The 13,580-nt window shown below is 52.0% G+C and overlaps 1 protein-coding gene across 6 annotated transcripts in view; it reads left to right on the top strand.

Annotated features, from left to right (window-relative positions):
- Window positions 1–13,580, top strand: part of PACSIN2 (protein kinase C and casein kinase substrate in neurons 2) — a 116,342-nt gene that overhangs the window by 88,180 nt on the left and 14,582 nt on the right. For all 6 annotated transcript variants that reach the window (XM_080662036.1, XM_080662033.1, XM_080662038.1 and 3 more), the window contains 3 exons: window positions 4,442–4,561; window positions 11,167–11,323; window positions 13,123–13,358. In XM_080662036.1, the coding sequence (XP_080518162.1) occupies window positions 4,502–4,561; window positions 11,167–11,323; window positions 13,123–13,358 (453 nt within the window). In that variant the 5' untranslated portion in view covers window positions 4,442–4,501. The remainder of the gene's footprint in view (window positions 1–4,441; window positions 4,562–11,166; window positions 11,324–13,122; window positions 13,359–13,580) is intronic.

Here is a 13,580-nt window from a genome sequence, read left to right as displayed (position 1 = left end):
TAAAGCTCACCTAGACCACCTATTGGTGATAAGAGGTGCTTGGTACATGGGGGCTGCTTTGATGTGGCTTTATTCCCACCCTGGGTTCCCAGGTGGAACAGCAGAACCATGTGTGGTTGAAGCAGGCATTCTTTTTTCTTTTTAAAAAACATATTTTATTAATTTTTTACAAAGAGGAAGGGAGAGGGATAGTTAGAAACATTGATGAGAGAGAAACATTGATCAGCTGCCACATGCCCTTGACCAGAATCGAACCTGGGACCCTTCAGTCTGCAGGCTTGACACTCTTATCTATCCACTGAGCCAAACTGGTTAGGGTGAAGCAGGCATTCTTGATTTGACACAAACACGGACAACTTCGGCCGAGAACCTTCTTGGTTTCTCTGTGGGACTGAGCATGGCTCCTGGGTGTGGCCTGGTCTGCAGCTGGTTCCCCCTCGGTGGCCACACTCAGGTGAGTGCCCATACATGAGAACAGAGTGCCGGTGTTTGGCCTTCAGGGGCTTTGTAGAAGGAGTTCATTTTCTCTGTGGAGGCTGTGTGCTGTGCCCTCTCCTCTTACCTGAGAGTTATTTGCCTGCAGCTCTAGGCCCCCAAGTCACACGTGTCCACCTCGCCCTGCCCCCTGCTTTAAGGAGGGAATAGATGATGTCTGAAAACAGCTGTGAGGGAGGAACATACATTGTGTTGTCTTCCCGTGATAGGACCATGGATGATCCATCCTTCTTCCTGTCCTTCCTTTCTCTGCCAAACTCTCTTTGAGTTCTCTATGGAAAATAGATTTTTTAGGTTACAATTTTCTAGGTTACAAATACATTAAAAAAAAAAAAAAGAATGCCCAATTTGGTACATTAAGACCTTAACATTGGATATTGCCATTTTTCTTGCCTTATGTAGAGCAGGCATTCTGAGGTCTTAATTTGATTGTCATCAAGTATTTTCACATCAATTTCATTTTATGCACAGTATTAAAAGGGCAGAGAATATTTTTTCTGTTTGTACTTGACAAAGTTAACATTTGGGACTTCCTGATTCCCACTAATCTAGTCCAGTTTCTTTGTTTTTCAGTTTTATTTAAAAGAACCTGAGGCCTAGCCCATGGTCTGTGTGTATTCCCAGCACTATGGCAGTTCTGGAAACTTAGATCTTTAATGAATGAGGCTCACCAAGTGCGGCTGATAATGGCAGGTCTTCCTCTCTTCCCAATTTTTGTTGACACAAGACCATTGTGTCACTGAGTCACATGATGTTTCATGGGTTCTTTCCTTCCAGTCCCTTCCTGACAGTCTCTGAACCCAGGCTGGTGTGACTCAAGTCTTATGGGCCCAGGAATAGTGGTTGATCATTGTGCCATAGGGAGTCAGTGGTGTCAGTCAAATCCTGGCCATAACTGAACAGATCTAACTAGACATCGTGGAGAACATTTTTGTTTGAGCCCTGAGGGCTGACACCTGATTCTCTTACTTTTGTAAAATCACCAACCATGAATTTCCAGGGGCAGATGAGGTTTCTTGGCCTCCCTTTGACCCATCTTGACCTCCTCCTCCCCTTACAGATAGGAGACCCCTCTCTTGTGCACTTAAACAGAGTACATCGCCCTGTAAGTCTCACTCCAGCTTTTCCCACGCCCTGTTCATGAAAGGATTCACTCTTGCTCTCTTGATATTTTCACAGCATTTTATTCATTATACCTATAAATTTTATTTAATTATCTGCAATGTAGTCTAATAGGAAAAATTTGAATGTTAGAAACACAGAATGTGGTTTTGATTCTTGATCTCACCATTTATAATCTTAAGCAAGTTACTTGATCTCCAGTTTCTCATCTGTGGAAAGGAAATAAAAATACCTACCTCATGGGACTGTTAATGAAAAATAAATGAGATTGTAGAATATAGCTAACATTGTGCTTCAAAGGATGCTTAATAAATCTTGTGCGGAACTGACCTTCCATTAGTGTCTAAACCATGGCTGAACCCAGGCAGAAAGGAATTCCTCTGCCTGAGCTTTTCTCCATCCAGAGCAGGTGCCCTTCCTCCCGGTAACTGCTCCCTGGAGCTGGCCCGGCAGCCAGCCAGCCACTTGATTGGACCACTTTGAGACTCGCCTGAGCCCAACGCCCAGATATCCCCTGAGGAGCCTGGAGCAGGAACCAGGTCTACTGGTGGCTGCAGAGGCAGGCTGGGTGCTTCTGGGAGGCCCTGACTCGGAGCACAGGGTTCTGTGGAAAAGGGGCTGCTGTGAAACAGGGCGGTACGAGGGCCCAGCCGATGGCCTGTCAGGCCTTTGTGCTAGCTCTGTGGTCAAGGACACACGCCCCTGTGACAATGGAGCAGAGGGTTAGTCAGCGTGCTGTCAGGACGAGTGTGTGGGTGGCACCCATGCGACTGCCTGGTTATACTTGCGTGCGTTAGAGCTGGGCTTTGGGGTGCGTTAGAGCTGGGCTTTGGGGTGCGTTAGAGCTGGGCTTTGGGGTGCCAGGTCTGTCTTTACTTTGAATGCATTGGGCACACAGCGCCGTGTTTACCTTTGGAAGCTCCACCAGATTAAACCTCTTAACCAGCAAGTAGATCTGAGGTTATGGATCTTATTTAAATTGGAGACATGATGTTACCTTAGCAAACAGGCAGAGTTGGTGTCAAATGCTGGTCTCTACCATTCATTACTTGGGCGAACCTTGGGCAAGTTACTTCTCCAAGCATCAGTTTTCTCAATTATATAGACCAAAGTAATGCTAGTAATACTAATAATAGTTACTATTCTGTATGATAAAAGGCTAATATGCAAATTGTCCCCTGACCGGGAGTTTGACCAAGGGGCAGGGCCTGCTGGCCAACCGCCCTCGGCCCCTCCCCCTGGCCTGCCCCGCCCCTGATCACCCCCTCACCCCCACCCGATCAGGGGCGGGGCTGGCTGGCAACCTCCCGTGTCCCCTCCTCCCCACCGGCTGGACCCCATCCGTGCACGAATTCTTGCACTGGGCCTCTAGTCTAATAATAATTACCTTATTCACTATGTCCATAGCACTTACTGTGGGCCATGTATTGTTCTAAGCCCCTGTATGTATTGCCTCATTTGACCCTCAGCAATTCTGATTTACTTACTGCTGTCTTTTACAGAGAAAGCCATTGAGGCATAGAGAGGTCAGGTAACTTGCCCTCTGTTGCCCAGACAGTGAGTAATGGATTTAGGATTGAGCCCGGGAAGCCTGGCTCTAGAGCCTGTATTCCTTACTATGGCTCTAGATCAGGGGTGGGCAAACTTTTTGACTCGAGGGCCACAATGGGTTCTTAAACTGGACCGGAGGGCTGGAACAAAAGCATGGATGGAGTGTTTGTGTGAACTAATATAAATTCAAAGTAAAGGAGCGGAGGGGAGAGCAAGAGAACCGGATAGAACAGCCGGATCCGGCCCGCGGGCCGTAGTTTGCCCACGGCTGCTCTAGATAGTCTTACAGGGAATCCTGAGGATTAGATGTGATAACATGAGAAAAGGACCTAGAACAAACCACGCCTGTCACCTGCAGGTATAGCAGTAGGTCGTTCTGCCTGCCCACCCCAGCTGCTCCCTGCTGGCACTAAGCTGAGGCTTTGAACCCTGACTGTAGTTAGGAGAGGTTTGGATCTGGCTGTGTGATCTGAACCCAGGCTGATGGAAAGGAGGGTGGAGTCTTCATCCCTGTGGACAGCTCATTCCATCACAGTGATCTGTGCTTCCGAATGTGCTTCAACTTCCTCCCTCCAGCGGGGGAGCAATTGCCCCTCGACCTTTGCTGGATTGTGAATACTGCATCTGCACTCAAAAACAGTCACTTTCGCGTGTTCGTCTTTACGCTGTGTAGCTGACCGTCACACCAATGGTGTCCAAATAAACTGGTCTGAATTTGGGGTTTCAGTGGCTGAGATGAGTCAGCCATGGGTCGGGGAGGACAGTGCCCGGCACAGTCAGAATGTGCTGGAACCCTGTGGAGAGTGGAGAGTCGTGTCAAAGGTGGGATTATTCCCACTCACACTCCCCCCCCCCCGATCCTCTCGCTGCTGGATGGCTAGGACAGGCTGGGACAGAGTGAGCCCGGAGGTGCGAGGGCTCTGCCTTCATTTGCCGCTCTCCTCACGTGGTCTGTGTCTCGTTCTCCAAGGGATGGGCAGGAGTGTTCAGTGAAGGCATCGATCTGCTGATCTCAGAACACAGACTGTTCTGAAAGCTCTTCTAGCTCTTCGGCAGCATGGTGAGGAGGTTTACTTGTTAATGTGAAATACACATGTGTATGCATATAACATGCGTGTATGTGTCATGTTTAGAGTTCATTGACCTTCTCCCAACTAAAGAAAACGTTTTAGACTGTTTTGTACACAGGCAATGATGGAAGTGGACATCGTCAATGGGGATGGCTTGCTTTTACCTTGGGAACTCAAAATCACAATGATACGTTTTCTTGTAGGTTTGTCTTTGGATTTGGAGTGTCTGCAGCTGACCTGCTGCTCCCCCATCCTTCGGAGAGATGTCTGTCACTTACGATGATTCCGTTGGAGTAGAAGTGTCCAGCGACAGCTTCTGGGAGGTAATGCCCAGGCTTTTCCCCATGATACAGAGATCAGGCTGATGCCTGCCTGCCAGGACTGTGTGGGGATGGGGGTGGGGGTGGGGTGAACACACCCCCAAAACAGCCAGGCATTTGTGGGTCAGATCTGGATGGCAACAGGATGGCTTAGCTGTCAGTGAAGCTGCCTTGCTAGAAAAGTCAGGTACGTAACAGTTTAGAGGTGCTTTAGAGGTCTTGTCAGTTTGTCCATGTCCATTCTCTGATCTTCCTTTTCCTGTTCAACCCTGTATGACTTAGAGTGAAATATACAAATCGCTGGGCTTAGCCTGAAAGGCAGTTTTGTGTAGAAAAACAGATGGCGGTGATGTGATATGCTGGCCAGTGCAGGCAAATGGCCAGAGGGCTGAACGCACTGCCCTGGAGCTGCTTGGAGCATCTTCCTGTCTGTCTGAGCCTGTGAGGAACTCCCTTCCTGATTAGATTACTTTGTGGTTTGGGTAGTCATTCTTCCTGAGCCCCACGTTTCCTGCCTGCTGGTTAAAGGAAAGTCCTTTTTATCAAATTTTATTCTCGTGGTAAAACCCCTGTAACTTTCCCAGTAGCCATGGGTTTCATGGAAAGAGCACTGGCTTTGCTGTTGAAAAGATCTAGGTTCTGCCCTGGCTGGTGTGGCTCAGTGGATAGAGCGTCTGCCTGCGGACTGAACGGTCCCAGGTTCGATCCCGGTCAAGGGCACATGCCTGGGTTGTGGGCTCAATCCCCAGTAGGGGGATGTGCAGGAGGCAGCCGATCAATGATTCTCTCTCATCATTGATGTTTCTCTCTGTCTCTCCCTCTCCCTTCCTTTCTGAAATCAATCAAAATATATTTAAAAAGTATATATTTAAAAAAAAAAGATCTAGGTTCTGATCCCAGCTGTGCCCTTTCTAGCTGTGTGACCTTGGGCAAGTTGCTTGACTGAGAAGAGCCGCAGGCTTTTCATCTGTAAAGAGGGGGTGATACTGGCCTTTGAGGGAGGCAACCAGGATGAAGTGAGAACACAGACATTGGCTCCCACGCGGGTGCTTTCCTGACCCTGGAGGCTCTAGTGGTACAGAAGGTGAGGATGATGGCCTGGGTCTCACTGGGGATGAGCACAAAGGAGTTGGATTAACTTAGAATAATTGAGTGTATAATTTTGTCTGACATCAAATACCATCTGATATTACAGACTAATAGATAAGTGATCACAGGTGGCCAAGTTTAGAAAAGATGGGCCAGGAGCTGAAACTTCTGTCCACACTTTTCTGTCCTATGTATTGGGGAAAAGCCCAATATTAACTTTCAGCTGAATACTTCATTTTAGTAAAAGTATGTGTTTGCTGATCACCTCCTGTGTGGTAGGCCCTGTGAGGCTCCACCGAGGAAAGTGGCAGTCTGAGTCCCTACCCTCAAGGCGGGGAGCTGGCTTCCGTGGGATCAGAGTAAATGAAATAGCACAGGGGGTGCCAGTGCCTTCTGCCCCTGCCCCTTGGCTGGTAGCACCTTCCTGGTGGGTATCTGGGCCGGAGCTCAAATTTCAGTAGCCAGAGAGGCACGCTGTCTGAGGGAACATTTCTTAGAAGGCAGCAAGAGTGACAGGGGCAGCGAGAGAGTCAGGGGCATGTCCCGGTCTGTGGGCAGCAGCGGCGTCCTGGCATTGTCAGGTGCACTCCCACTGCGTAGGGGAATGTTGGTGGTGAAACTGGATGGAGCTGTGTTAGAACTGGTGCTGGAATTCAGACTGTCCCCCTGCCCCCAGTGCGCACAGGCAGGCCCCGCTTGCTGGCCCCAGGAAGGCTGTGCAGCTTTGAAGGACACTTAGGAGCCAGCGGTGGCTGTGCAGACTTCCTGGGGGCTGCTGGGGGCTGGCCCTTAGAAACGCAGGTCCTCGTGATTCTCACCACTGAGCCAAACCGTAGGCAGAAGCCTTTAGAGTCTTGGGGAAAGTTTTTTTCCTAATGCAGGGACATTGCATCTGGTATTAATCAGTACCTGCCCTGAGCTAGGTGGCAATGCGGAGGGGATGGAGCACACAGAGGCCTTTAAGAGATAGACCGACACAGCAGTGGGGCAGGTTCAGATGCGTGCTATGGAGCCAGGTGACCAGGGTTCGACTCCCAGGCTTGTCACTTCACATGTGTGTGGCTTTTGGCAAGTTGCTAATTTGTCTTTGCCTCAATTTCCCAATCTGTAGAGTGGGAGTGATGCTGATACCCACATCCTAGCATATGTGAGGGTTAAGGGAATGAGAACATGTAAAGTGGTGTAAGGTGTCGGGACAGGTTCTGGCTGGGAGCCCTGGCCCTCTGCTGTGGCGGTGCGGTCTCAGCACACACGGAATACTTGTTCCTGCAGGCCGCGTTTGGCAGCTCCCTGTAATGACCCAGTTGATGACAGAAGCCGCCTGGGAAAATGAGGTAGCTAAATGTAGTGCTCTTACAGAAGTCTGCAGCTGCTTGGTTAAAAAAAAAGGTGATAGTTGCCAGAATATGTTATCAGCATATATTAAACCAAGTAGCTTTAACAAGCCATTGATTTAAGCTCTTAGGCTCCCATCTAAATTCTTAGCTGTCATACTGTCGGTAGACAAGACCATCTGCTTTTGCCTGAAGAAAGCAAAGACAAATGGGTTTATTGTCTAGGCAGGCTCTGTCCACTCCGCTCTGGCTTGCCCTTGAACGTGCCTCCAGGTGTGGAGGGAGCAGTATGCTTAGGCCTCAGGGTTGCAGGTTAAAGGGCATGAGTATTCTGAGGGTAAAATAAAGGTCATCTTGAGCAAGCGGTTTTAGTAGTTTTCAGGTTTGGGGTTCCTGATAGCCTCGCCAGCACATGGCGGGGTCAGACCCAGGGCCTGCATGCTACCTGACAGTCCTGACCTCTGTGGCCTTCCCTGAATCCGTCGGAAGCACACACGTCACCTGATACCAACCCGTTAAATCTTGGCTCTATGCCTTCTCTGTTCGTGGCCTGAGGAACGCTCTGTAAGGTGGGCTCTGCCTCCTGGCTGCATGATCATGGGGGACTTCGCTTCTTCAAACCCCAGTTTCCTTTTCTGTAAAATGGAAACATAGCAGCACCCACTGCCTGGGATTGTGACGGACTCGATGATGTGGCACATGGGGAGCTGTCAGCACACCACCTGGCCCAGTGTACACATGCTCTATTATGATGCTGCTGCGGGGAAGACCGTGTGGCACCTGCTGCCAGGAGGCCTGCAGCCCAGCACGGGCAGGGAGCTAACATGCACGATCGTTGCCTGTGCGGGACCAGCTGCGACTGCGGGGCATGGGGGCAGTGTTCGGAAGGGCCCTCGTGGCCCCCGGGTGGACCAGCCAGCAGGAGTCCTGGGTGGGGAATTGGTCTCGCCTGTGTTCAAGTGCAGGCGATCCAGGTGCTCCGCACTGGTGGTCCGGCTCGGGCGGCAGGTGGCAGGGAAGCTGCCCTGGGGAAGCCGAGCTGAGCCTTAGAGAGGAGAAACTGGGGCAGGTAGGATGGGACACTTCATCAACACCTGTCTGCTCCCCTCTTCTCCCCCTGCCTTTGACGCTCAGTCCCCTCCCCTTTCTGACGTTATCCTTGTGTTCGGTCTCCTCTCACAGCGGGGCCCCAGTCTCAGGAGGCACTCGCACACCGTCCCCCAGGAGCGTCACCTCCCAAGGCCCACCAGGCCCTGCACACAGCACCCTGCGGGGGGAAGGCCCGCCCTTGAGATTTCCCACTGTCTGACCCCACGTCCCGCCCCACCCGCTGCACCTGACCCCTGGCCAAGTCTCTGCTCATTGCCCTGCGTTCTGTGTTCTGTGTTCCATTCCTGGTGGGCGTCTCACAGTGCCCCCAGGTCTCCATGCTGTCACAGCTTCTTCACTTTGCCAGCACTGTTCTCTGCCTGGAATCCTTTCCCTCACCTCTCCACTAATGTGGCCAGCCTCCTTGAAAGTCCTGGAAAGTTCAGCTCGGATGTTGCCTTCAGTCTACCTCCCCACCCCGCCCCTCCCTCAGCCAGGCAGACCTGAAGGGAGAGGATGAGCGTCGTGGTCCTGTGCCCAGGCACACGCGTGTTGAGCACTTGTTTTTAGCGTCTTGCCGTCTGAGGGGTGAGCCTGAATGTAGATGACGTTAGGGACGTAGATGGCTTTGCGGTGCCTGTCACCTTGAGCACTCCTGTCTCCCCGTGGCCCAGCATGGTCACAGTGCCGGCACTTAAATGTACAACACGTGCTTCTGGAAACATCCTTCTGTACTCCTTGCTGCTTTTCAGATCTCAAGAGTAGTTATTTAAATGTAAGTGGGGCAAAAGTAGGTTTACAGTTGTTTGAATGGAAAATAATACAATAATAAATAATAATTCAAGAATAAGCTGTATTTCACATACTCACAACTGTAAACCTACTTTTGCTCACCTTGTATGTGCTGATGGGTTGTACCAACATGAGCCAACATGTTTTGATGTGGATTACCAGTTTGAATATTGTTGGTGACTGGGATGAAAGCCAGCTCACGTGGTGGCTGTCTGGGGACTGTCAGGTATGCATGGGCCGTGGTGATCTCAGCTCTCCTGGCCACCAGCTCAGCGACACTGACTTGGGTTTTTTTTGTTGTTTTCTTTTGTTTTTAAATAAGTTTTAATGGTTTTAGAGAGGGAGAGAGGGAGAGAGATATAGAAACATCAATGATGAGAGAGAATCATTGATTGGCTGCCTCTTGCATGCTTTCTACCGGGGACCGAGCCCACAACCCAGGCATGTGCCCCTGGCCAGAATCGAACCTGGGACCCCTCAGTCCGCAGGCTGACGCTCTATCCACTGAGCCAAACCAGATAGGGCCTGACTTGGGTTTTGTTGGTGATTTTTTTCATCTTGCTGTAAATTTCAAAACGACAGCAAGGCCCTATTTTAAATGGGAAGTGAGCATGTGATGTCACTTCCAACTGGTTGTGACATGCTCGCTTTCGCCTTCCTAAAAAGGGACTGCTGAAGGGTAGGACTGAAAGCTCGGGTTCAGCCGGTGTGTGTTGGTGAGCTGCTCACCTGCTTCCCTGACTGGGGGCTAACAGCTAGGCCAGGCCTGGGCTGGGGGACTGTGGAGGGAAAATAATACAATAATAAATAATAATACAAGTGCTGGTGTTCGTGAACTTCAGCAAGCTGCTGCAAATCCCAGTGGCCTCTGGGGAAGGCTGCCAGGCCACCTGACTTCCAGGGCTTCCAATGTCCCCATGGGAGCGCGACATCTCAGTCCCTCCCTCGATAACCCATCTCCATGCAGGCCCGCCTTCGGTGCCCTCCCCGGCTCCTCCCCCCACTCCTTAGAACCCCTCCTTCACCCGGTTAGCCAGGCTCAGGGTAGGAGAGACTCGGCTAGCTGCACTGTGCGTAAATCAGAAGTCAACAGCAGTGCCGTTGGCCGCAGCCTGAGGACCGTGCCCTTTTCTGCAGGAGTGGGACCCTGTTCTCCAGGAGCTTCCAGCTTCACTCTCAGCAGGCGTGAAGCATGCTCAGCCAGGCAGAGACTTAGAAACGGTAGAACTGGCAAAAGGTTGGCCGGGTTTTTGAAGACAGGGAGAAAGGGGTTGAGAATACAATAGATGGCTTTCCTGCCCCATTTCCTCCGGGAACCAGGTATTTCTGGTGTCCAGGATGAGCTACGCGGCGTCCTTTCAGGTCAGCAGCTCAAAGAATGAAACATTGAACACTTGATTATCCCTCCAAATTAGCCGCTAGAATCTTCTCAATTATCCGTTTATTATTCACAATTTAGATGAGCTAGTCCCTCCTTTCATATATGAGAAAAAGTGGCCAAAACTCACCTTAGTCCTTGTCAAAGCAGAGAAGGGTCTGCAACTGTAAACTACGTGACTTCTCTAAGCCTTGGCCTCTTCATCTTAAAGCGGGGACAGTTACTCCTGCTTGTTACGGTGGTGGCAGTTATTTGGAGGTGTAATACACCTATTGTGGTGTTTAGCACACAGTAGGTGCTCAGTAAGTGGGAAATAGTGTTGATTGCTATGATTGGGAGGCAATAATAATCCGGCAAGTGATGACTTCAAGGCAGAAGACACCTGTTTATACCCATGATGATCAAAGGCCTTTAGCCAAAAGTCTGTAATGTAAGATCGTTTTAATATGAGTTACTGAAACATCATCATCATCATCATTATTATTATTATTATTATTATTTTTATTTTAAATCTCTCTAGTTAGGCATCACCTCCTCTGGAAAGCTGTCCCTGGCCCCTCAGTCTGTGTGAGATGCCCCCCTGGGTGCCCTAAGCTCCTCACTTCCCTCCACCGTAGCCATCCCTGAGCTTGTCTGTCTCCCTCCCTGACCCACAGGCCAGAGCATGGACACTGGCCAGGTGGACACTGAGAAGCTTCGAATGGCTGTTTAGTATGTTCCTGCTGGCTAAGTGAAAGCGGGAGCTTGTCATCTAATGATGTGGGATGCCTTTCAAATGGGAGAGGGATGAGCCTTCGGGAGCCTCGTCGGCATGGAGGCTGTTGGAACGCAGTGAGGGTCAGGCTGTCCTACTCCCGGGGGTCTGGCAGGTGGGCTGCTGCCCAGAGCCCCAAGCCTCCCAGCCCCAGCACGCTTCTGTCTCCTAGGTCGGGAACTACAAGCGGACCGTGAAGCGAATCGACGATGGCCACCGCCTGTGCAGCGACCTCATGAACTGCCTGCACGAGCGGGCACGCATCGAGAAGGCGTATGCACAGCAGCTCACCGAGTGGGCCCGGCGCTGGAGGCAGCTCGTGGAGAAGGGTAGGGAGGCCCCTGCCCAGGACAGCTCTGGGCAAACCGGTGACCTCTCTGTGCCAGTTTCCTCTCTCATAAGGAAGTGGGCAGGAGTGCGTCTTGCAGTTCTGGGGCCGTGATTCGTTTGGGAGAGCAGCAGGGTGCTGTCACCCAGCAGCACAGGCTGCGTGAGATTTCCTCTCCTCATGGCAGGACTGCTCTGGGGATAGCATCTGAGTCTCCCACGGATGCTATGCCTGCCAGTTTAACGCAGAACAGCGCCCAGGGCCCACACGTGAGAAAGCTCCCATCCGAGCAGAGGCCTGGCCACGCAGCACCGAGGTTCTGGCCCTGAGAGCCGTTAAGGTGTGAGCTCGGCCATGTAGCGAGTCAGCGGGACTGGATAGTGACATCCAGCAGGGCTTCCGCTTTGAATTTTAATGGAATAACAGGTTTGCCTCTCTCCCCCCCTAGCCCAATAGAAGATTCTGGAGCTTAGAGACAGAAGGCTGCTGTGGACATGGATCGTGCTCGACGCACTTCCCAGCAGTGGAGGGGGCACTTGACGGGTTCTGGGTGTCCTAGGACAGAGCGGGTTGGTAGGAGTTTCTCAGCGTGTTTCTCGGGTTCTTCTACCTGACCGCTGTCCTCGAAGGTGCCAACCAGGGGACCTGGTCAGGGTCCTGGAGGGCCAGGGGTTCTGGAGGGCAGGGCTCCCAGGGTCCGGACCAGCGGAGCGGCTGTTCATGGATGGGGAGTAGCCAGGGATGGGCCCAATCCCTCGGTAAATGGTAGCTGTTGTCGTTTGTTTTTGCCTCTCAGGATCCAGCTGTTGACACAATCCCTTCTGTCCATTCAGAGCTTGAGCGTCACAGAGCACTTGCCCCTCACCTTGTGGATCCTGCCCCGGCGTTGCGGATCTAGGCAGGACAGGGAGCTGCAGGTTTCATAGACGCCCGGGATGAGAGGTTCAGAGGGGCTCACCGCTCCCCTCCCCCAGTGCCTCTGTGTCATCACCCAGCTCAAACAGTAATTGTCCCCTGAGAGTGCCTTGAAGACAGGACCTGGGGCTTCCATGCTCATCCCCAGCTCTGCCTTTCTCCCTCCCTCACCTCATGCCACCCCACATCCTCAAAATGACAGGCCGGTTGTGAGTTTCCTTCCTGAGAACAGTGAGTGAGGTGACTCGGGCACCCCACCCCACTATCTACAGATTTCCGTCTGGCCCAGAGCAGGTTCCTGCCTCCAACTCTTTGCTCCCCCAAGACAGAGCTTTTGCTCTGCTGAGGGCACAGCCCTCCCTTCCACAGGCAGCTCTCGAGCCGGGCTCGGCCGGGCTCTTCCTGGGAGTGAATGACAGGGCCTGGCCTCATCCCTGGGAGGGAGCGTGTGGCCCAGGAGACGGGGGCCACGGTGCTGAGGAGCCCCCCCAGAGGGAAGTGTCCTGGGAGAGCAGTCAGCTCTTCCAAGGCCCCCCCACCCCCCAACAGCCAGCCTTACACAAATTAAAACGGAGAAATTTGAGTTTTTAAAGAGCCCAGTGACTTCAAAAAAGGAAATTTATTTAATCTCTCAAGTTCTAGCAAAAGAATGGCCGAGCTGATTCAGCTTCAGTTCCTTATTCTTTTCATCATCCCAGGAACTGAAAAAGGAACAGCCGCTGAGAGGAAAGTATCTGAAACAACCACAAGGGAACCTCCTGGCCAGACAGCCAGGCTGCTGGCCCCAACTCCCCGGCAGCGGGGAGAGACTGACAGGAAGTCCCCTGGAGAGCCTGTCCGCCCCACAGGGACAAGTGACAGCCAGCTTCTCTCTCTCCTGTGCAGGGCCTCAGTACGGGACGGTGGAGAAGGCCTGGATGGCCGTCATGTCCGAGGCGGAGAAGGTGAGCGAGCTGCACCTGGAGGTGAAGGCCTCCCTGATGAACGAGGACTTCGAGAAGATCAAGAACTGGCAGAAGGAGGCCTTTCACAAGCAGATGATGGGGGGCTTTAAGGAGACCAAAGAAGCCGAGGACGGCTTTCGGAAGGCACAGAAGCCCTGGGCCAAGAAGCTGAAAGAGGTGCACCCTCCCACAGGTCCCTTCCCTCCTGCAGGTCCCTTCCCCGCCCCCTGCAGACCTGTGCTCCTGGCTGGGGACCTGTGGCCCTAGTCCTCCCTACCAGCAGTGCTCCCCCACACTCTCAGGAATTCCTGCATTTGTTCGCATCAGAAATAGAGGGCCACCCCTCAGGCCATAAGCCCTTATGGCTAACATTTAGCCAAGTTCCTCCATTGTAATGTA

This window comes from Plecotus auritus (assembly GCF_963455305.1).
Source record: "Plecotus auritus genome assembly, chromosome: 3".
Lineage (NCBI taxonomy): Eukaryota > Metazoa > Chordata > Mammalia > Chiroptera > Vespertilionidae > Plecotus > Plecotus auritus.
Note: the sequence above shows the minus strand (reverse complement) of the source record. Positions and strands in the feature narration are given on the sequence as shown.